Consider the following 24,751-nt stretch of genomic DNA (forward strand, 5'->3'; position numbering starts at 1 on the left):
AACCCATAAACTGAGGGGGAGGGGAAGGGATGGTTTTCTGTGGTCTTTAATTCCAGTATGTAATAAATTATGCCCGTTTAAATTGATCCTTTAATAAATGAACAAATGACTGAATCAGTCTCCAGGACATTCAGCAATCCCTTTTTATGAAAACTTGATTTGGAGTGTATGTAACAGTAGTGAGAGAGAGAGAGAGAGAGAGAAAGAGAGAGAGAAAGAGAGAGAAAGAGAGGGGTGGGGCTGGGGAGAGCAGAAAGCCACAATGGCAATGAGCATCTGGTGTAGTCTCCAGGCACCATTCTGGATGCGCTGCCTAACGCAGGGGCTAGGAGGAAGGCTCTTTTCCAGGACAAACTCGGTGAATGAGCTGGGAGAGGGGAAAAGTAGCAGAATGTCATCATCTGAATTCCACCAAAAAGCTTCTAAATTATGGGTAAGGCATTGTAATGCTTCTGTACCAGTGTTTATGTTAGTTAGGATTTGCCTTTGTATAGAATGATGACACCACCAACAGAGAAGTTTCTGGAACAGGACAACTGCTCAAAAGATTCATTGTTTTAGCCACAGGAGGGTATTGATTTTATTTGGTCCCCTGACAGCTTGCACCACCCTGGGACTAAGGCACCATGGGTGGCCTTGAGTCACTGACAATATAGTGCCTGGAGGGCTTCCCTCCAAAAGCCCTGTCACCTGATTCACTTTGGGCTTACAGCCCATCACTGCCAGTTTACATGTACATACGTGTCCTAGATCTGCAGAAATATTCCAATTTCAAATCCTGTGTCCTGATGCCAGACCACAAGTCAGGCCATGTATCCTGGGTTTTGTTTTGTTTGCGGTACGCGGGCCTCTCACTGCCGCAGCCTCTCCTGTTGCGGAGCACAGGCTCCGGAAGCGCAGGCTCAGCGGCCACGGGCCGACGGGCCCAGCCGCTCCGCGCCATGTGGGATCTTCCCGGACCGCGGAACGAACCTGCGTTCCTTGCATCGGCAGGTGGACTCTCAACCACTGTGCCACCAGGGAAGCTCTCCTGGGGTTTTTAGTTCTAAAAATTCTCATCATAATGTCATATGGTTCTAATTGTACTTATAAGAGTTTTTTATTAAAAATCTTTCCACTATAAAAATAATATAATCATATTATTAAAATTCTGCAAAACTAGGAAGAAAAACATAGCACCCATAATACCACCATCCTGCTGCATAGGTATATATATACCAGTGTATAGTTTCCCATCATATTACCAAAATAAATACACAATTTTATATTCTGATTTCTTCAACCAACATTACAATTTTTTTAAAAAAAATTGCTAATAAACATTTTTAAAGCATGCATTTTAATGAAAGGGTAATATATCATTCAGAAGATTACTAAAATACATTAATCATGTTCATATTTGTTTATAATTTTCACTGTTAATAAATCCACAATATATACCATTGTGATACATTTTCTATATTTTTAATTTTTCTTTAGTTTAGTTTTTACAAGTTGAATTCCAGGCTCAGAGTATGAATATGCTAATGACTCTCAATACATATTGCAGATTGCTTCCCAAAAGAGTTGAGCTAACATACACAACCATCAGAAATGCATGAGGGGGCTTCCCTGGTGGCGCAGTGGTTGAGAATCCGCCTGCCGATGCAGGGGTCACGGGTTCGTGCCCTGGTCCGGGAAGATCCCACATGCCGCGAAGCAACAAGCCCGTGAGCCATGGCCGCTAGGCCTGCGCGTCCGGAGCCTGTGCTCCGCAACGGGAGAGGCCACAACAGTGAGAGGCCCGCATACCACAAAAAAAAAAAAAAAAAAAAAAAAGAAATGCATGAGGGTGTCTGTTCCACGTCATCACCACCAACAAACCGATGTGTTGAGGTGAAGTTTTGGAATGATTCTCATGATAGTTTCATTGAGTAACGGCCCCCTGTTTTAGAAGGGAAAGTACAGGTACAAAATGGATTATAAACAGATGACATACTGACGATGGTAAACTGACAAAGGTTATCTTTTAAGCCAGATGAGTAGGAAAAAATAAAAAGCACTTAAATGATGCTCTAAACCACAATTTCCAATGATGTGTCTGAGAGCTGCTAGGAAACAAAACTATGGCAGGCAAATAAACGGCACGCAGCAATCCCAATTAGGGGAGCTTTTTCAGAAGAAAAGTCTTTTGGTGGATTTGAGTCTGAAGCCAAACTCCAAACAGCTCCAGGCACACTGCCTCATACGAAGGGTCTGATTTCTATGTAAATACCTTGGAAAGCATTGTTGCCACACACTGGTCTTTTCAACGCTACTTATGGATGTAATATATGGGAACGACTCTATTATTTTCTAATACAACAATAAATAGTGGCTAGATACAACTAAACAGCAATTCATTGACAAAGGAAGGGGAAAATAGTATTTACAGGGTACCTACAAAGAGCCAGGCCCTTCACATTGGTTTTGTCCATTTAATGGGCTTGGATCCAATGTGCTGGCCCTTCAGCCTCACTTGGCAGCTCTGAAAACAATATTCCAGGAGTGCAGAGTGACTGAGCTGGGGCTTCATGGCTGGGGCTCCCCAGGCTCAGGCACTGCACCTCTAGAATGACAGGAGGGTATTTACTAAGTACTAGGCTAATAGGCTAACTGCCAGATACATGGTCAATGGTTGATATTCACCCTCTTTACTGGATGACTCTTGCACTTAGATGCTAATCTCTCTGAAAATTACTGCAGCTTTTAATAGTAAGCATTATGGTTTACATTCTGGATTTTAGCAACTTATTGTGAGGTTCTTAGTATATCTGCATGACACCCTAAAAAAACTGACCAGTTCTTAGTAGGTAAAAACATTATGAAATGTGGCCATTTGAAAGATTTTCAAGGTAAATTTCCGATAACTGTGACTAATCTTAGTCAAATAAAAGTTTGCAAATCATGTGGGCAGGAGAGCATGGGCTCCCAGATCTGCAACTTGCTAGTCCTGCCTTCCTTAGCCTCTTTCCTCATCTGTAAATGGGGCAGAATGATATATACTTATTATTATTTGAGAAAACATATCTAATGTACTCAGCACAGTGCCTGACGTACCATAAGTGCTCAATAAATATTATCTATGTTTATTATTGTTGTTTTACATGAGGATGATGATGATGGAGCCCATCAGATGAAAGCACAGTACAAGCAGGGATGTTTAGTCCCTTAGACTTTGATACAATCAAATAATTAAACTATTTTTAAGTGAAATTGACTATATCTTTAAGTATAAAAAATATGTATTCCTGGGAATTTCCTAGCAGTCCAGTGGTTAGGACTCCACACTTTCACTGCCAAGGGCTCGGGTTCAATCCCGGTTCAGAGAACTAAGATCCTGCAAGCCATGCAGCGCAGCCAAAGATGATAATAATAATAATAATAAATATGCATTCCTGAGGTCTCCTCATAAGTTTCTTTACCTTTAGTCTTTTTTTTTTTTTTTTAAGTGTCTGGTACTTCGTAGATGCTCAGTTGCACTTGTTGAATAGAGATAAATTTTTTTAATTGGGGTATAATTGACATATTACATTGTATTACTTTTAGTTGTATAACATAATGATTTGATATTTATATCCTGTCAATCCTGTCAATCCTTGAACGACTCAGGGGTTAGGGGTAACACACCCCGGCATTCAAAGATTGGTGTAGAACTTTACAATCGGCCCTCCGTATCCACAATTGCACATTCTCAGATTCAGCCAACCACGGTTGTTTTAGTACTGTAGTATTTACTATTGAAAAAATCTGCCTATAAGTAGACCCACGCAGTCCAACTCCGTGTAATTCAAGGGTCAGGTGCATATTGCAAACTGATCACCACAACAAGTCTACTTAATACCTGTCACCACACATAGTTACAAAACTTTGTTTCTCGTGATGAGAGCTTTGAAGATGTACTCTCTTAGCAACTTCAAACGTGCAGTACAGTACGTTTAACCACAGTCACCATGTTATACATTATATCCCCATAACTTACTTATTTTATCAATGGAAGTTGTGACCCCCCTTCACCCATTTCACCCACACCCCAAACACACCATGCCTCCAACAACCTATGCCTCACCTCTGACAACCATCAGTCTATACTCTGTACATAGGAGCTTGGTTTGGGGGGTTTGGGTCTGGGGGTTTTCTTTTTAGATTCCACATATGTGAGATCATACAGTATTTGTTTTCCTCTGATTTACCTCACTTAGCATAACACCCTCAAAGTCCATCCATATTGTTGCAAATTCTTTGCCTTCAGTCTTAACCCCCTCAAACTCACCACTCACCCTGCTGCCAACGTGATATTCATACAAGAAAACTTGATCATGTCTCTTCCCTAACCCTCCCCACAGCCCAAGTGTCTTAGGCTGACAGACAAGGCCATCTAGGACCAAGTCTCTGGTCATTTTCCAGGCTCCTCTCCTGAGACTTCCTGTCTTGATATATGTGTCCTGGTTTTATGAAAATGCTTGCCTCACTGCCTTCACTCATGCTATTCCCTCCACTTGGAACACCCTTCCATCTCTTCTTCACCTACTCTATTCCTACTCATTCTTCAGGGCTAATTCCTATTTTTTGTAGAAAATGCCAAAAGAAAAGTTTGCGTATGAATATCATGTGTATGCATGTTGATGTATAGAAAGAAGTCAAAATATTTGAAAATACAAACTGTTAGAAGTAGTTATCTGTAATAATTTTCTTCCTTATAAGAAAATATTTTAAATATTTTAAAACGTTGAAAATATTTTCAAGAAAGTTTAGGTGTTGCCACTTCCCAGATGCTCCCTGACCCTGAGGTTTCCTTGGTGCTCCCACAGAACTCCTGAAATGCCTCGAATGGAGAACACATCTCATCATGTTGAGATTATCCCTTTCTCAACAGGACAAGGGCTATCTTTTTACCTTTGTAGCAAGTGCCTAGCATAGCGCCAGGCACACAGTGGGCACTCCATAGATGCTTGTTGAACTGACCTGAATTGCCTTTGTTCACAACTAGTGAGCAGCTAGCAGATCCTGTTCAGATCTGTGGGCAGATCCTGGCCACACATTTGTAAGAGGCAAACCCCGGAGCAGAGCCATTTTTCTGTGTCTGCCATTCCCAGTCACTCTGTCAGGAGCCGTGGGTGCCTTTTCCCAGTTTTTGCACTTCCATTTTTTCTAACTATAGAAGTAATACAGTCTCACTATAAAAATAAAAATTTGGAAAGCATATACTGCAATAAAGTAAGGGAAAAAAAGATCTATTCAGTCCAAATACCTACTATTTTTTAACCAGAATTATTTAAATCAATGTTTTTCAATTTTCTTTTCCCATTTCCTGGCACGTATATTAACTTCTAAATTTTCCCAGCACTGGTTTGATTAGGAAATGGAGGGAGTTTATGCCTACACACGAATATTTGTAGGGGGCAATAGTGCATATAAAAGATTTTTAACACTCTTTGTATAAACCATGTTTAATGTGTTGGGGTTTCTTCATCTCCTAATAAGTTTAAGGCACCTAGGGAGAGAAACTTTGCCTCTGAAATGACAACAGATCTCTCACCAGTGAATCCTAGTAACTAGGTGTGAAGAAGCTACTTTTGGTGTTCAAGATAACCCAGAGGCAAGGAAAAAGCTGATCACTCTTGGAGGAAACATAAACATATCATTCCAAGATAACTGAGTCATATATAAAGTCAGGGAGAGCCTCCTCCATAGAATAAGGGGAGTAGCACCAGGGTGTCCTTGATGACCCCCAAGGGTCATCAGAGAGAATATCCAGGGAAGGACACTACCCACAGGCCAAAACATCACCTAGGCAGAGTCAGTCTCTCTCTCTCTCTGTCTCTCTCTCTGAGATGTTAACACTCCTATGGGTCCAGCATAGAAAGATCTTCCTCGCTCCTGATTCTGCAATTACTGTTCTACCTCAGAGACTGGGCGACATTGTGGGGCTTCTAATAATGTGGTTATTGCTTAATTAAGCTTCTTCCTAAACCTTATGTAGAAGTACTGGGCCCATACTATGTCCTGGGGGGACACTGACTAGCTACCTAGCAGGGGACTGAAGCTAAACAAAGCATGACAAATTCTCTAAAGCTAACCTGCACCTTCATGCTTCAAAAAAGGTTACAGTTTGCCCATGTGTTTGTGAACTATTAACACAGCTACTTTAAATTGCAATGATACATAGTAGATCATACCTTTTGAAAGCAGTAAAGACAGGTTTGACACAATGATGGTCATTTGTGGAGCCCGTACTCTGTGTCAGGTGCTCTGTATTTATTCTTTCTGATCCTTAGTGACCTGGCAAGGTAGGATTATTATTACACTTTACGGTAATTTTGCTCATTTTATAGACGAGGAAACTAAGACCCAGAAAGATTAACACTCCGTTGATTAGTGGCAGAGCTAGGATTCAAACTCAGTCCTGTTTGACTCCAAAGTCCCCTCCCTTCCTACTTGGTCTCTTTTGATCCTGGCTGTGCCATGGGTGTCAGTCATCATTGGGTAGGTTCTGCTGGGGAAGGACTAAGTAGGAATTGAACTCAGATAGCACTGTCAAACCTCACAGCACTGGCAGGATGTGACAAGGTCTCCAGACTGCTTCCTGGGGTAGTTTCTCGGCAGAATATTTAGGAGGGAGAACAGAGTAATAACCTCAGCTATTACAGCACTTCGCCATGACGGTGGAGGGTTCTAAAGGCCCCAGAAGAGACCTGAGAGGGCCTGGAAACTCCTTGAGTGTGGAGATCTTACATGGAACACTTTGCTTTCTAGAAAGGGTAAGCTGGGTGTGGCAAGAGTGCCAGCAGACACCAGCCCTGCCGGCCCATGAACGGAAGCCACATTCAGTTGCTAAAGAAGCCTATAGAAGCTTGAGCAATGCGAGCTGGGGTCATGGAAAGTTGAGAGAAATATCCCCTTAGCATGGGTAAGGGTTGTTAAGACTTAGGAAATAAAAATACAGGATGCCCAGTTAAATCTGAGTTTCAGAAAAACAACAAAATATTGTTTAGTATAAATATGTCCCAGGCACCGTTTTATCTGGAAACCCTAGCCGAGCTTAGCTTGAGTAGAAAGAGTTCCCTCTATGAGGGGACAGTGTGTCCAGGATGGGTCTTGCTGTTGGTGGATGTCAGTGCTGGAAGTGGTGTTAGGGAAACTTACTGTCTCAACAGGGAGCCATATCAGCCCTAAGCTCTCTCATTCCAGCCTAGGGTAGGACAAGCCATCTAAGAATACAGCAGAGGTGCATGGATTTTTAGACTGAGGTGACTTAGAAATTTTCCTTTCCAGGTAAAGACTTCATACTTAAGGTTTGATAACATACGTTCCATAATTTTTAAAAATATTTCTTTATTTAATTGGCTGTGTCAGGTCTTAGTTGTGCCATGTGGGATCTTCGTTGCCACGTGTAGGATCTTTTTAGTCGTGGCACGCAGGATCTTTAGTTGCAGCATGCACTTAGTTGTGGCATGTGGGATCTAGTTCCCTGAGCAGGGATTGAAGCCAAACTCCCTGCATTGGGAGCGTGAAGTCTTAGCCACCGGATCACCAGGGAAGTCCCCATGTGTTCCACAATTTAAATTCTTAATATAATTGGGAAAAAATAGTCTATTAAAAAGAAAAATATCTTAATATACTAGGGATAAGTTAACTTGTCTGGTATTTGAGATATTCTTATAAATGCTAGGAGTGAGAAAGGAGATTATAGAAGAAAGAATTTACTCTTTTTTTGATAATAGAAAAGGGGAACACCACTGCTTGAACCATTAAAAAATGGTACCAGGCAGTTCAGGGCTCCCTGATAATTCAAGTCCTTGTCCTTCTGACAGGCAAGCTCTATAAAGTAGAATATTCTGTCTGTCAAAGGAAGCATAATTCCTCTTTTTCCCAGAGGAGAAGGTAGTACTTTTTTTATTTTTATTTTTTGGCTGCGTTGGGTCTTTGTTGCTGCACATGGGCTTTCTCTAGTTGCGGTGAGCAGGGGCTGCTCTTCGTTGTGGTGCGCAGGCTTCTCATTGCAGTGGCTTCTCTTGTTGCAGAGCACGGGCTCTAGGTGCGCAGGCTTCAGGAGTTGTGGCACACGGGCTTAGCTGCTCCCCAGCATGTGGGATCTTCTTCCCGGACCAGGGATCAAACCTGTGTCCTCTGCATTGGCAGGCGGATTCTTAACCACTGCGTCACCGGGGAGATCCCAAAGGCAGTATACTTCTTGAACCTTATTTTTCTTTGAACTTGGACAATTAATCCAGTTCTTGGAAAAGGGGGGATTTTTTTTTTTTTTTTTTTTTTTTTTTTTTTTTTTTGCGGTATGCGGGCCTCTCACTGTTGTGGCCTCTCCCGTTGCGGAGCACAGGCTCCGGACGCACAGGCTCCGCGGCCATGGCTCACGGGCTTAGTTGCTCCGCGGCATGTGGGATCTTCCCGGACCAGGGCACGAACCCGTGTCTCCTGCATCCGCAGGCGGATTCTCAACCACTGCGCCACCAGGGAAGCCCAAGGGGGGATTTTTTTAAAAAGAGAGAATCCTCTTTTCTTTTAAAGGCTTTTTTATGAAATAGAATTTTCTCACCTGTTTATTAATACTTAGCAAGTATCAAGATCATTGTATTAGAATGTTGGAGTTTGAAGGAAGGGGTTGGGGAGTGTCTCAAAGGCTGTCTAATGTCCAACAAGCTTCACCAGGTGCCATTTATATGTATGAATTCACAACAGTTCAAAGACCTGGCTCTGGGCCTTGTGGTCTTAGAAACCACTTAACCTCTTGGCCGTCCTTCTTCAGGGCAGACCTACCCCAACTCACTTCACCAAGGCTGATGTAGAACTGGGACACCCATTTATTCATTTACAAAGAAATGTGACAATCTCCAGGATACTGCGGAGGGCACCTCCAATCTACATAAGGAGCCCAACTGCAATCCCAAGGCTGCTTGGTGAGCAGAAAATAATGATAAGAATAGATGCCATTAGTCATTTAATGCGTGTTCAAAATTTATAAAACATTAATAGTGACAGGTAGCCCTGGTCAAAAGCACAACTCATCCTCACAACTTCACCATGAGAAAAATATTTACCTTCCTTATACTGATGAGAATACTGAGAAAGATATCATAGCTCATTAACTCTAAGAGGTACATTTTTTCAAATGTGAATACCCTGCAAACAAAATACATTTAAAAATTGGTTATAAAACTCTATAAACTATGGTCACTTTTTATTTATCCATCAAATAGTTATTAAGTGTCCAGCATGGACTGGGTACTATGCAAGTTGACAGGGACAGAACAGTGTATAAAATATCAAGGTCCTTGCTCTCATCAAGTTTACAGTCTAGTTGGGGAGACCACTAATCAGCAAATGAATCAAAACATCAGGTTGTGAGAAGTGCTGATGGAAATAAGCATGGAAATGTGACCAAGTATAACATGAGGGGTGGGGGGCAAGGAAGACAGGGACTCAAGGAAGACAAGGTGGCTCTCTGAGGGGTGACAGTGGAACTGAGACCTCAGAGCCATCCAGTGGTCTTCACTCTGGGCTATGTAGGTACCAGGAGATAGGTCCTCTCAGCCCTATGGCCCAGGGCTCCTGGCTGTGAGCAGCCCCTTCCCAGGCCCCTTCGAGGGCAGCCTGAGAGGGTCTGACCTGTGCCCCACAGTTGGCACAGAGCTGAGCAGATAAGTGGTGCCCACGAGCCACTGTTCCATGTGATATGCTAAGCACAGCCCAGGAGGTGCTCTAGCCCCTCATCCTTGCTTTAGTTCTGCAGCAGGGAACACTGCCCATCATGGACAAGGAGACAGAGGAATACCATGCCAGGTGCCCAAGAAGCACTGGCGTTGCCCAAAATGCAGCCAGTCGGGGCTGGGGACAAGGAGGCTGAACAGGGCTGCTGGCGCAGATTTGAATTTCTGTCCTCCTACCAGGTACTTCTCACTATTTTAGACTCTTTTTGGTGGTGACCAAGGCACCTACAGGGTGACTGCTTAGCAACATGTGCATTTTGCAAATTTGAGCTGTATCATAATTTTAAAATACTTGACCTTTAAAAAGTTTAATTAGATTCAAAATCCATTCACAAGAAATTCCAAGTTTACATTTGTCAATGAAAGAAAGGCAAGAATTTTAAATATATAACTTCAACAGTTACACTTTTTTGGTTTTTTTTTTTTTTTTTTTTTTTTTTTGTGGTACGCGGGCCTCTCACTGTTGTGGCCTCTCCCTTTGCGGAGCGCAGGCTCCGGACGCGCAGGCTCACCGGCCATGGGTCACGGGCCCAGCCGCTCCGTGGTATGTGGGATCTTCCCGGACCGGGGCACGAACCCGTGTCCCCTGCATCGGCAGGCGGATTCTCAACCACTGCGCCACCAGGGAAGCCCTACACTTTTTTGAATGACTGAAAACAATTATTTTGAAGTTTTTCAGTAAGATCATCAAGAATTTGAAGAGCTCTTCATCCTAAAATCTTGATCAGGAATGGCATGTGGCCATTTCAAGTATAAAACCTGATATAAAAAATTATGCTCATGGATGTAAGCTCAACATTTCCCATTAAAAACTTTGAAAACATTTTATTGGGGAATTTTACACAAGTTTGATATTTATTATCTTCTTTAAAATGTAATTATTTTCTTTCATAGTGATTAGGTAATATAAAAATATATAATGAAAGTTTTAATCAAGTTCTATTTTAATCACTCCAAATCCCCTTCACTTTTCCTCAGTGTACCGTACACAGAGGATCTTTTTCTGAGACATGGAAAAGTGGAAAAGTTGCCTTAGAAGATGAGGGAGCCAGCCCTGTGAAAAGCTTGGGGAGAGCACTCAAGCTGCAAAACACAGTGAAGTGACCCTCAGGAGGGAAGAGCTTGAAAGATAAGGTAGCAGGACTAGAGCAGAATGCCACTAGAGAGGGCAGGGGTGATGCTAGGCCCTGGATTTTAACCAAAAGCAGTGGGAGGCCTCTGAATGCATTTACCCAAGGGTGTGACTTAATCTGATTTACATTCTATAAATCTAATCTCTTCATGCAGTGTAGAGAATGGAATACAGAGGTGCAAGAGTGGAAAGAGAAAGGTCATACAGGAAGTAACTGGGGGCCAGGTGAGAGGTGAGGAGAGAAGGAAAGGAGTAGGTCATTCTGAGAAGCTTTTCAGAGGTCGGACCAATAGGACGATGGGAGTGAAAGAAAGGGAGGCTTCAGTAGGATGCCTACATATTTTGGTTTGAGCAGTTAAGTAAATCATAATGCCATTTACTGGGCAACACTGAAGGAGGGACAGTTATGGAAGAAGGACTGGGATCCAAAGTCTCAGGACATAGTTTTCAACAAAGGGCAAACAGAATCATAGATGATAAGAGATTTAATGGGCATATGAATCATTAATCTGGCTCCTACAATACATACTGAAATATCTACAGGTAAAATGATGCAAAGCCTGCAATTTGCTTCAAAATCATTTGAGTGGGGGGAGGTGGGAAGAATGAGTACAGGTGTAGATGAAACACAAGATTGGTCATGAGTAGATCATTTTTGAAGCTAGCTGATGGGTACCTAGAGGTTCATTATACTACTCTCCTTTTGTGTATGTCTGGCAATTCCATGGGACTGGATGAGATCACCTAATATTCAAGAAATGGGGACAGCCCCACATTGGGGGTGGAGTGGAGTAGAGGTGGCAGTGCTAGTGCAGTGGAAAGAAAGAGATAAGACCACTGCTGTCCTAGCATTGACATTCTCTGGGGAAGAGACAGATAACAAGCACGTAAACAAATATGACAGATTTAAATCAATGTGATAAACAGGAAGGGTGATGTGATAAAGTGTGCATGGGTACAGCAACTGAGTGGCCAGAAGCAACAGCTCCTTGAGGCAGTAATCTTTGCATTGGACTGACTCACGAGCTAAGCAGATATCAATAGTGGTGTTTTTAAAGTCCTTTCCATTCTACTGTTTAACCTTTTACTGATAAACAAATCTGAATTAGTGACCATAAGCTTTCTACTCTAGGGAAAATGTTTTAACTTAAAAGCTTTTGCTCCCCTCCTCTCCGGTTTTTTTTTTTTTTTTTTTTTTTTTTTTTTTTAAATTCATTTGGCTGCATTGGGTCTTAGTTGCAGCATGCGGGATCTTCAGTTGCAGCATGCGGGATCTAGCTCCCCGAGTCTTAGTTGCAGCATGTGGGATCTTTAGTTGTAGCATGCGGGATCTAGTTCCCTGACCAGGGATGGAACCTGGGCCCCCTGCATTGAGAGCATGGAGCCTTAACCACTGGACCACCAGGGAAGTCCCTCCATTGTTTTTTAACTCCAAATTTTGAAGCTATTATTAGCCCAAGAGTTCTAGAAGTAGAGCCAATTCAGGACTGACCCTGGTACCCCTTTAGAATCCCTTTTTGCCCTGACAGCTTTCCTTCCCCCATCACCTGACTCTAAAGTCCTCTTCTCCCCTTAGCTACAGTTTTTGCCACTCTTAGGACTCCAAAGGACCTCTTTCCTTCCCTCTTCCAAGTGCTACTTCCCTGTGCAAAGCAATGCTTCCAGAGATCATAAGCCCCATGAGGGCTTGTGTTGTTCACTGCTGTCTTCCAGCACCCAGAACTGTGCCAAGCACCCAATAAATATTCACTCAGTGAGAAAACTTCCAGAAGCGACTAGGTAGGTAACCAGGCATCTACCTATGTGCTAAACGTACTTGATCCTACAACTAGAAAAAACTTGTAGCCTATCTTCACACAAATAAATATCACTCCTATTTTACAAACAGACAGCTGAGTCGGTTCAGAAAATCCAAGATCAGAAGTATTTCACCTAAAATAGTCTTTCCTGTCCTTAGAAATATTTTGAAGACAAAAAATAGAAGCTATGTTAAAATCTAGCATATAAAGAGAACGTTACCAGTGTCATTTAACATTTCTTGAAGATATGATGAATTGAATTGATGTGTAACAGCCTTCCTGGAAAAAAACCCAACAAATATTTTGGTTTCCTCAAAACAAAACAAGAAACAAGCAAAGAAACCTCTTCTTGTCCTGAATTATACGAAGTCTTTGCTGTCAGCTCAGCCTAAGCTTTTCTGCATACGTGCTTTTAGGATAGGCTTGCAGATTGCATGTATTCTGCAGAGCAACCACAGACACTTAACATTCATTAAATAATAATGAAACAGGAGGCCTGGATTTTTTTTGGTTTCTCCTGGGTCTGTTCATCACTCAAGTGTCCTTGGACAAATCTACTCCCTCTCTCATATCTGATTTCCATATATCCGTTTCAGGATAATCTCTCATATCTGATTTCCATATATCCGTTTCAGGATGATGTTTATGACTAAGATGCTTTATAAGACCTTCAGACTACCAATAGTAGTTATGCCCTCCATCTATGAAATTTATCTCCTTCACTATCCTATGGGATGTCTTCATGACACTTCTACTGAAAACCTTCACACATAGTTGCGAGTGCTGTCAAAACCATCTAGGGACGGTACAGATATTCTAAGGCCAATGAGCTGACAACGTGGATGACTTGAACCTGAAGTCTGTTTCCTATGCTACCGAGAATTGCAAAATGGATAAATGTGATAATCCCCAAACCACGTTGTCCTTATTTCTGCCGTTTTCCGCCGCATCTAAACTATGCCGAAGCTGCTGACAACACTTGACTATCCAATATTTGGCAATTCTACCGAATACTGAAAAGGTTAAAAGGCCGAACTTGCTAGTAGGACAAGCTGCCAGGACTGGTAGTCAGGCTCTGGTGCAGTTAGCTGTGTATTCCACACATTGTTTTAGAGGCTTACAAAATACAGCCATCTTGCATCAGGCATCCCGGCCCAGGAAGAAGGCGAGCCCCGTCCCCTGGGCCCTGGAGATGCCACCTGCGCGGGGCCAGGCGTCCTAGGTGGCAGAGCCCTTGCAGACCGCCTACAGCCTGCACCGCGGGGCCCGCCACGGCCCGGGCCGGTGTGTTGAGTGACTAAAGTTGTCTACGGGAGGGCCCGCCGCACCTGGCCCGGAGAGAGCGTGAAGACTGCCCTCCGGCAGCCCTGCCAGCGGCTAGAGCAGCCCCATCCGAAAGTGGACGCGGGACGCTAGGCTGCTATTTGCAAGCTTCCTGTTGGGTAGTGTTCTCAACTGAGGTGCACCGACCCGGCCGGCGGTGCCCTCCTCCCCGCCCCCACGCCGCCCGCCCGGGCGCCTCGGGGACGCGCGCCTGGGCCCGCGCCGGAGCGGGGCGCCCCCTCCCTCGCCCTCCCCGCCGCGGCCCGAGACGCCCGCAGGCCGGGCGTTCACCGACCGCGCCTCCTCCCGCCCGCCCCTCCCCCCTCACTTCCCCCTCGGCGCCCCAAACCCGGGCTTCCCGAGTTCCAAGACGTGTGCGCACGGAGCAGAGTGGGAGTGCGGGGCCGGAGAGCCGGAGTTAAAACAGGGACGGGCGGGCGGCCATCGCGGCCGGAGCCGGCGGCCCTTCGGCGTGTCTTTTGTGTTTGTACACACACTGCGCGAGGCGGCCGGGAGGAGGGAGCGGGCGGCGCGCGGGGGAGGGGCGAGCGCGCGCCAGCAAACGGGCGCGCGGGGGGAGGGGCGGAGGCGGGGCGCGAGCGAGGGGCGGGGGCGGGGCCGAGCCTTCCCTCCATTGTGTGTGATTGGTTGGCGCGCGGCGCGGGGGCGGGGCGGCGTGTGTTGGGGGATAGCCTCGGTGTCAGCCATCTTTCAATTGTGTTCGCTGCCGCCGCCGCGCCGCTGTCGCTCTCCGACGCCAGCGCCGCCTCTAGCTCGCTGAGCTCCAGCCGAAGGAGAAGGGGGGTAAGTTTCCCCGTCTGCCCGCTTCCCCGGAACCGAGCCCCGGTTGCCGTCAACCCCGGGCCGGGCCCCGGCGGTGCGGTGAGGGGACCCACGGTCCCTCCGGCTTGGCCCACAAACTTTTTGGCCCAGAAATGGAGGTGAGGAGCGAGTTTCCCTCACCCCTCAGGCGGCGGCGGCTCCGGCGGCTCCCCAGTCTCTCGCCGCCTCAGCCCAACAGCAGCAACCGCCGCGTCGCCGAGCCTCCTCTCCCTCCCCGCGCCCCTGGCTCCTCTTTTTTCGGTGAAATCCCTCCCGCCGCCCCTTCCCGGGACCCCAGACCTTCACCACGACCCGCGCGGGCCTCTTAACTACCGACCCCGGACCCCGGACCCCAGTTTTCGAGCGGGAAAAGGGTGGAAATCGCCGCTGCTTCCCACCCTGGGGTAACTCGCTTTTTGCTGCCTCCCCACAGTTGTTGCTAAGCTTCACCATCTTGTCTCTCTTCTCTGGTCACCGACCATATTTTTTCCCCCGTTTCTCTCTTCCCCATTTCAAAAAACGAGGAAAAATTTTTAAAGAGAAACGTTTTTTTCTCCTTTTTTAGAGAAGCGGAAACTTGATGCATTTGAAATGCACAAAAAAAAACTTTTGCATTTTGGAGGGCGGCACGTGGCAGGGGATCGGGCTATTTTCGAGCGATTTGGTGTTTTGTCTCTTTGGTAGGGAATCGGATACGTTTTGCGATTGTTTCCATTTTGTTCTGGTCTGGGAGCCGAGTTTGTGCCTGCGCGAGACGCTGGGAGCGAGGCGGGCAGGCTGAGGGACCCTGTGCCGAGGGGCCGGAGGAGGCGAAACCAAAAGTTTATGTGGTGCTTGGGGTGGACTGGTCGGCCGGTCCCCTGCGTTAATTAAAGCCTGGGTGCGGGGCACTTTTTTTTAAATTTCACTGCGAAGCTTCTGAGGACTGGACGCCAGGACGGTGCTTTGTAGAATGCTCGCTGGTGGTAGCTGTTGTTCCTCTCTTGTTTTTTGAGACGCCTTTTTGTCAACAGAACTGTAGAGATGCAAAAGCAGGAATGTTTTCAGATATTTACAGCAGTCTATCAACTGCCAGACGTTAAAGGGGGGGCGGCGGGGGGGTGACCAAAACCTTTTTTGCTGTAATTGGACTCGACCTTTCTGTGGTTTGTGGCTACGTTCTTTTGACTTGATAATGGATCGAATATTTACAGACATTTCTAATTTCTACTTTAATTAAAGAAACTGAAGTGAAGGCTGTTTGGGGGTCTTTTTGTTTTGCCGTTTATCGCTCAGATTTGGCATTTTTGAGAGATGATTGGTGTTAATGCTAACAATTTTCTAGTACTACAGTTTGTTTCAGGAAGTCATATTTGGGTGGTAGACGTAATTTGCACACTTTCAAATTATGTAACATTACAGACATTTTTTTATACTGATCATAATTTCCAGATTTGGGGGGGCGGTGGTAGTGGCAGGAAAACTTGTATGTTTGGTAGTTGCATATGGTGATTTTTGTGTTTTGATGTTGGTAGGTAAGTAAGGAGGTCTCCATACCATGGCTCGTACAAAGCAGACTGCCCGCAAATCGACCGGTGGTAAAGCACCGAGGAAGCAACTGGCTACAAAAGCCGCTCGCAAGAGTGCGCCCTCTACTGGAGGGGTGAAGAAACCTCATCGTTACAGGTATTAAAACGAGAGGAGGGAAAAAAATGGGACAAAGCCTATCTCCCGAAGAAGTATCTGTCTATATAATTTAATAAAAAGATGTATAATCATATTTTTTGTTTTAGAGAAACTGATAATTTTTCCTTTTGAATATTTACTAATACATATATATATATATAACTTAGTGTTAGGTTTTATTGGGAACATGTTTAATTTTGAAGCCATGATTTTGCCCATAGCCCAAAGGAGAGGTGTATCACTAATAATGTTAATGGGATGGGGTAACATTTTATTTAGCTGTTAGGTGTAATGTATATTTTTTAAATAGTAAAGTGTTTTTAAATACATTTTTGAGGATACTCTTTCTCTTGGTAAAGTAATTTAATCAAGATTGGGGGTCATTTTGTTTTAGGTAAGTCCTTCATTTACTTGAATTGGTTTATTTCCTTCTGTTAGCACAGGTTTGAACTACCCTGAGCGGTGTTGTTAAGGGCATCTGCCATTAGAGGGCAGAAGTTGTCTGTATTTAGGTGCCCTCTGCAAATGCTTTTACAGTTAGCCTAAAATAAAAGTGGAAGAAATAAGTCAGAATTGAGGTGGATTTCTTGCTTAAAGTTAGTTTTAGAAAGAAAGAAAGAAAGAAAGAAAACTTCCATATGGAAGATACCATAAAAGAGTATTCACATTTAATCATTCATGAGGGATGTGCAGTATTCAAAGGTATTCTGGGAAATCAAACTTAAATGCCATAAGTGTATTTTTTAAAGGAAACTCATTGGGTTGTGCTGGTATGTCTTTTAGAAAAATTGGGGTGCCAGTGGGAAGGAGAGTGCTGCCAAATTGAGAAGAGTCTGAACAATTTTGACCTCTTTATTTGTGGCCTAGTACTTTCCCAAGTTAGTGATATATATGTTAAAGAGGAAGAAAATAAAGGGGACTTTGATTAACGCCCCCCGTCAGGAATCTACTTTAATATCATGCTTTTTGCTTTAAAGGTATTGTTGTGTTACTCTTAACAGGCTTGAATATTCCGGTCATAAATTAATAAGTGAAATTTGATACAGAAGCTGAAGAGTAGTTGGGTGATTTATTTTTTGAAAAGTGACTGCGTCTTTTTAAAGCTGATGACCACTCTTTTATGTTTTTTATGTATTTGGTAACCATGTCTTTATTGTGTTTTGTTTTAAAGGCCTGGTACCGTGGCACTCCGTGAAATTAGGCGTTATCAGAAGTCCACTGAACTTCTGATTCGCAAACTTCCCTTCCAGCGTCTGGTGCGGGAAATTGCTCAGGACTTCAAAACAGATCTGCGCTTCCAGAGTGCAGCTATTGGTGCTTTGCAGGTAAAATGGCGGGTGGGAAAGGCCCTAAGAGTTGGCCGTTCCTGCTTTGTACCAAGAACAATTGTAAATCTTTGCATATGCTTGTTAAATTTAATCATCACAAGCAAATGGGGTAGGTCTTATCTATTTCACTGTTAAGATGTCAGAAAGGTTAAGTTGCTCAAGGTCATACAGGCAGCATAGGATTTTAAAATTTTAGACGTTGCAGTGTTTAAAGGGAAAAAACCTTCTGGTTTGGCTTACAGTTGCTGCAGGACATCAAGAAGTCATGGGGCTAAAGGTCTGTATTGGTAATTAGTTTCAAACAGTGACTGATATAAAAGGAATGTTAGAATAAATGGCTTCCTGAGCCTGAAGAGGCAGTTGCAAGTGGAGAGAACATAATATCTGGGATGGGAACAGGCAGCATAAAAGAATTGTGCATTGAGGTAAAAGAAGCATGAGTGGTAGTTAGGATTAGGTTGACGATAAGGAGAAAAAGATAATAGGCTTGTAAAGAGAAATTGGAAGACTTGTAGTTTGCTAAAGGGGATTATGTATGGATTTCCACTTAAATGGGAAACATAGTGAATTTAATCTTAGCTCCAGTGTGTCAGAACTTTGAGAAGTACTGTTTTAGCTGTGGTTATTATGTATTTGAAATACTGATGGTTTGTGCTAAGATTAAAACTTGAAATGCCCACAAGTAAGATATTTGATTAGGTATGTGGGTATAATTAACATCAGTCACTTAAGTAACCTATAATGTTAACGAGTTTGGCATTTGTTAGATCATTGTAACTCAAAATATGGTAAGACTGCCACCTCCTTCAGAACGTGGGGTTAGAGGTGATTAAAATTGCAGATTGCTAGGCACCTCCACAGACCTGAATCAGAAGCTCTTTTGGGGGAGGGTCCAGAATCTACATACACTCCATTGGAGGATTTTTCAAGGCTGCTGTTGCCAAGCTTTTCCTTTATGTGTGAGGAAGATTTGATAGGTGGATTCTACCCTGAAGTGTAATTGGTTGAACTGTTTCTATGGTTAGTCTGAACTTCATTTCATTGGTGAATTCCAGGAGTAGGCATCCATTAAATTCTCAATGAATTGAAATTACTGAAATTTCAAACTACTAAAATCTTCCAGTGCTGTTATTTAAAACCTTTATTTTCTGTTTTAATCATTGACTATCTTTAGATCCCATTTTGTTTATTACTACAATTGCTAATCACATTTTCCCCACTAATTTTAAACATAGAAATATTGATATTCTCAAGCATTGATTTAAAGCTGCCAGTTTTGTTTTGTAGTTACAGTTAGCAGGGCTATGCTTGAAGAACACACTATACTTGAAAGTCCAACATTGTTGAGCTTAAGTGTCAATGATAGAGCTTTGTAAATTGATTACTAAACAGTCTGAGTAAAAGACTATTGTCTTTTTAAAATTCGCGTATAAGCTTCCACGTTGCTGTTATTAAGGTGTGTGTTTTATATTTGTCAGTAAGTGTGGTTGTATTGGTTTTGAGCAAAATGTTCAATTCTGCTGCCTGTAGTACTCTTGCATTAGGTAGCTCTTTATTGGAAGAGTAATCTTTGTTAGAAGTTTATTTTGTTTTTGTTTTTGTTTGTTTGTTTTTGTGGTACGCGGCCCTGTCACTGTTGTGGCCTCTCCCGTTGCAGAGCGCAGGCTCAGTGGCCATGGCTCACGGGCCCAGCCGCTCCGCGGCATGTGGGATCTTCCCGGACTGGGGCACAAACCTGTGTCCCCTGCATCGGCAGGTGGACTCTCAACCACTGCGCCACCAGGAAAGCCCTGTGTTGCTTTTTTTAATACATCAGTTCTCTTAAAGATACAGAGATGGAGAATTTGCTAGTGGAAATAGGGCAATAGAAGAGAGCAGTTGAAATAGAATTCCAAAAGTCACTATTTTTGCCGTTAGAATTACACAGTTTACAAGTTTTCTAATACAACTAAATGAGGAGGGGAGGTAGTCCAGTGAGGATGGGAGAGAATTTAGTCTAGGTTTGCCATAGATAATCAAGAATTAGCTAACTTGAAATTTAGCCTTTGCCCCTAATATCTGAGAGTTAGAACTAAGGTTTCGTGTTAAAAATGGACATTGGTGGTTTGAAGTGGTGGAAGAGTCAGATATTGAATATACTCAGAATGTTGTAAATTAACATTTGCTTCCAGTTAAAAGATATTTTTTTATTTTGCTATTATCTCAAAATTACGTTCATTAGGCTATAAATTAATGTGTCAGTCTTTGATTCCCATCATAGCCTTAATGTTTAGGAGACTTTGGGACATTGGCAATAGAATTAGAAATATATGAGTCATGGTTAAATTCCCTATGAGTATTGACTCTTCTCCCGGAGCTGACCAGACACAACTCTATAAAACCTATAGCCAGGTTGTAAGATGGCAGTGAGAGGCCCAGCTGCCACATGCCACATTTGAGTAGTACTAGGGGAGCCAGTAGATCATTATTCCACTCTGAAATGGTCTCAGAATTGCAGGACCTGTTGGCTTGTCCATATAGCAGCTCATAGTGCTATGTTTTGCAGAAGCCTTCTAGATTTCCATAATCCTGAGATACGCTGGGTGAAACAAAAATGAAACTAGTTTCTTTCTTGAGGAACTTCAGTCCTAGTATCTGATGTGTGTTGTGAACCCGTAAGAGTAGGTAGGCCTATAGTATGTTGTGTTTCCTAAATTTTTTACCCATTTCTAGAGCATCCCAATAATTAATCCCTGAACATTAAGGACTTTTGCTTTTAATATATTCTTTGGAATAGGTAATATACACAGAACTAATTGCATAGAAAAGATGCACATTTCGGGAATTCCCTTGTGGTCCAGCGGTTAGGACCCTGAGCTTTCACAGCCGAGGAGCCGCATTCAGTCCCTGGTCAGGGAACTGTCCTGTAAGCCACATATCCCAGCCAAGAAAAAAAAAGAAAAGATGCAAATTTCAGTTAGGGTTAGAGATCTCTGTTAAGTACTTTAAGGGCATTAAAAGATGGCTAGTGTACAAGGCCAATGTGATTGCCAAGGAATTAGGAGTTCAAAGTTACCTGCACCTGGGAACCAGGGGCAGGAGGAGTGTTTGCTTTCTCCTTCATGGAATAATCTTAGGTAGTCCATAAAGGGTAGGGAAATAAGACTTAGCTCTTGATAACAAATGCTGCAGAAAGACATGTAGGGATGGTAAACTTTGGGTGAAACATTTTTATAGAAGAGAGAGATTAGGCTAAAAAGAATGAAGATATAAATGTGGGAAATAATTTTTTCATAACATGGAATAACGTTAAACCATTTGAATTAATTATTGCTGTGTTAGTGCTTTTAAAAGAAGAATCTCAAGTTTTATTGGCAAAGTCAAAATGTTTGTAAAAAGCAAATCTGGTTCTTCCCATCTCTGTATCTTGTGTGTTATATAGTATTGTGGGGCTTGAGTTGCTCAAGTAGTCTGTGTATTTCTCTTTTAGTTTTATTACCTAAAGTTTCCAAAATGGAAATAATTTTTTTAATTAGGACAAACATAGCAATTACAAAAATCTGTTTTTTTCCCCTAAATGTATCTCGAACAGAGAGATAACTTGCTTATAGAGAAGCCAAGTAATGTCTTTGATTTAGTGTGTTCCTAATCCACTAAAACAGTTGGACTGATGACTGGACTGGTAGAACAGTAGGTTCATTTCAAAATGAGTAATCAGATGTTTTAACCTAGACTAAAGGAGTCTTCAGCTTTTCAGACAGCTGTAAGATGTACTAACAATTTAAGAGTTATTTATAAGTAGAAGCTCCCCTTTTTTCCTCTTTACATGCCAAGTGTTAGTGAATGATTTCATGTAGCTACCAGTTTTTGAGTGAAAGTAGGGATAAGAAGATGCCTTCAGAAAAGTCTTAAGAGTATAATGAGAAAAACCAGAGGGATTAATGCTGCTGGGAGGTAGCAAAAATGCCATTACAGATAGGGGTGCATAGAGAAAGGTACAGTTAGTGGGGAGTATGGGGGCATATCTCAGCAAAATAGGTCAATGTATGTAAGTAAGACACAAATCTGGTGTGTTCTGGGACCCAGTAGCACTCTAGTGGTAAAACTGAGGTGTTGAAGGAAAGGTAGATGAGGACCATATGATGGAAACCAGTGGTCAAACAGATAAAATGAAGTGTGAGTAAGATTCAGAAAAAGGAGGACACAGCAGGGTAGGAGAGTATATTACTTTGGATTAGATACATGATTCTATTTATCTTTCTGAGGATGAGAATGAATGTTAGAATTTAAGTTGGATTTTTTTGTTTTACTCAAGACACATTTCAGTTAACTAAAAATCACATATAACATTAAAAAAATTAAACTTCTTTAGTAGTGAAATTATTTGACTTGTATTATTTGATAAAGACTTGAGTTTTCACTTTCATAAGCTGCCTTTCAGCCTCGTTGCACAGATTTTAAAATGTAAGCATTTGGTAAAATAGTCAACATCTTCTGAAGTAGGTTTTTAAAGGGCTCAAAAACCTCATCTTTTTAACTGATACAGATGTAACTTAACTATTGATAATATTGATATTTTTTTCTTTATTCCTGTTGTAGGAGGCAAGTGAGGCCTATCTGGTTGGCCTTTTTGAAGACACCAACCTGTGTGCTATCCATGCCAAACGTGTAACGATTATGCCAAAAGACATCCAGCTAGCACGCCGCATACGTGGAGAACGTGCTTAAGAATCCACTATGATGGGAAACATTTCATTCTTTAAAAAAAAAAAAAAAAAAAAAAATTTCTCTTCCTGTTATTGGTAGTTCTGAACGTTAGATTTTTTTTTTTTTTTCCCGTGGGGTCAAAAGGTACCTAAGTATATGATTGCAGGTGGAAAAATGGGGGACAGAAATCAGGTATTGGCAGTTTTTCCATTTTCATTTGTGTGTGAATTTTTAATATAAATGCGGGGACATAAAGCATTAATGCAAGTCAAAATGTTTCAGTGAACAAGTTTCAGCAGTTCAACTTTATAACAATTATAAATAAACCTGTTAAATTTTTCTGGACAATGCCAGCATTTGGATTTTTTTAAAACAAGTAAATTTCTTATTGACTGCAACTAAATGGTGTTTGTAGCATTTTTATCATACAGTAGATTCCATCCATTCACTATACTTTTCTAACTGAGTTGTCCTATATGCAAGTACATGTTTTTAATGTTGTCTGTCTTCTGTGCTGTTCCTGTAAGTTTGCTATTAAAATACATTAAACTATACCTGCTTTTGGTCTTTACTATCAACCTTACCTGTACAATTAACTTACTTAAAATTTCCATATTCAGAACAATTTTAGTATCAAGTGTTTTGTCACTTTTTATCTGAAACTGTTGAGAGAGGAGGAAAGTATAAGCTTTGTATGGGAAGGAAACTGGAGCTAATGGCTTGCCTCCAAATTTTTAAAAATTTGAAGATGGTATATCTATTTTCCAAAACCAGAGTTTGACTATGGATATGTGTACTTTTAACCAATTCCCAAACCTAGCCGGCCAGCAGAATCACATGAAAATAGTTAAATCTGTATAAGCAGTGAAAGTACATTTATAAACATAATCTGTTATTAAACTTTGAATATTTAATGGTAATTTAACTGCAAATTTAATAGTCTCCAGCTCAAAAATTAGTGCATCAGAAAGCTGGCTATTTTAAGATATTGTATGTTAACCTTGAACTTATAAATCAAACACCCATAGTTCATTCTTACCACTGTGTTTTATTTAGCATTGGGGTGATTAATGTGAAATGAGGATGGTGAACCTTTTAAGACAACATTTCTTATTAGAGAAATGCAAATCGAAACTACAGTGAGGTATCTCACACCAGTCAGAATGGCCATCATTAAAAAATTGTCTGCAAACAAATGCTGGGGAGGGTGTGGAGAAAAGGGAACCCTCCTGCACTGTTGGTGGGAATGTAAACTGATACAGACATTATGGAGAATACTGGAGGTGCCTTAAAAAAACGGAAAGTAGAACTACCATACGACGCAGCAATCCCAGTACTGGGCATATACCCTGAGAAAACCGTAATTAAAAAAGAGTCATAGGGCTTCCCTGGTGGTGCAGTGGTTTAGAATCCACCTGCCAATGCAGGGGACACAGGTTCGAGCCCTGGTCCGGGAAGATCCCACATGCCGCAGAGCAACTAGGCCCGTGCGCCACAACTACCGAGCCTGTACTCTAGAGCCTGCAAGCCACAACTGAAGCCCGCGCGCCTAGAGCCTATTCTCTGCAACAAGAGAAGCCACCACAATGAGAAGCCTGTGCCCCATAACGAAGAGTAGCCCCTGCTCACCGCAACTAGAGAAAGCCCGTGTGCAGCAGCGAAGACCCAATGCAGCCAAAAATTAAATAAATGAATAAAATTTATTAAGAGTCATGTACCATAATGTACATTGCAGCACTGTTTACAATAGCCGGGTCATGGAAGCAACCTAAATGCCCATGGACAGACGAATGGATAAAGAAGATGTACATATGTACAACAATATTAGCCACGAAAAGGAACGAAATTGGGTCATTTGTAGAGACATGGATGGACCCAGAGACTGTCATACAGAATAAGTCAGAAAGAGGAAAACATCGTACATTAACGCATATATGTGGAATCTAGAAAAATGGTACAGATGAACCAGTTTGCAAGGTAGAAATAGAGACACAGATGTAGAGAAAAAACGTATGGACACCAACGGGGGAAAGCAGGGGGTGAGGGGGTGGTGGTGTGATGAATGGGAGATTGGGAATGACATATATACACTAATAAGTATAAAATAGATAACTAACAAGAACCTGCTGTGTAAAAAATAAAATTCAAAACAAGGGGCTTCCCTGGTGGCGCAGTGGCTAAGAATCCGCTTGACTGGGACGTGGGTTCAAGCCCTGGTTGGGGAAGATTCCACATGCTGCAGAGCAACAAAGC

General features: G+C 42.5%; 1 protein-coding gene across 1 annotated transcript; it reads left to right on the forward strand.

The window, feature by feature from the left end:
- Positions 1–14,674: 14,674 nt before the first annotated feature.
- H3-3A (H3.3 histone A) lies at positions 14,675–22,837 on the forward strand. The gene is made up of 4 exons (XM_059065919.2): positions 14,675–14,801; positions 16,334–16,484; positions 17,656–17,809; positions 22,391–22,837. Exons 2-4 carry the CDS (start codon positions 16,357–16,359, stop codon positions 22,517–22,519), a joined length of 411 nt encoding a protein of 136 aa, XP_058921902.1. The 5' UTR covers positions 14,675–14,801; positions 16,334–16,356; the 3' UTR covers positions 22,520–22,837.
- Positions 22,838–24,751: the final 1,914 nt, after the last annotated feature.

This window comes from Kogia breviceps, chromosome 1, assembly GCF_026419965.1.
Source record: "Kogia breviceps isolate mKogBre1 chromosome 1, mKogBre1 haplotype 1, whole genome shotgun sequence".
In the NCBI taxonomy this organism is placed as follows: Eukaryota; Metazoa; Chordata; class Mammalia; order Artiodactyla; family Physeteridae; genus Kogia; species Kogia breviceps.

Bases quoted from the DNA above. Each gene is read 5' to 3' on its own strand.
- H3-3A (XM_059065919.2), top strand. From the start codon at position 16,357: ATGGCTCGTACAAAGCAGACTGCCCGCAAATCGACCGGTGGTAAAGCA. The intron at 16,485-17,655 runs GTATTAAAACGA...TTTGTTTTAAAG, and splicing joins AAGAAACCTCATCGTTACAG to GCCTGGTACCGTGGCACTCC. The intron at 17,810-22,390 runs GTAAAATGGCGG...TTCCTGTTGTAG, and splicing joins CAGCTATTGGTGCTTTGCAG to GAGGCAAGTGAGGCCTATCT.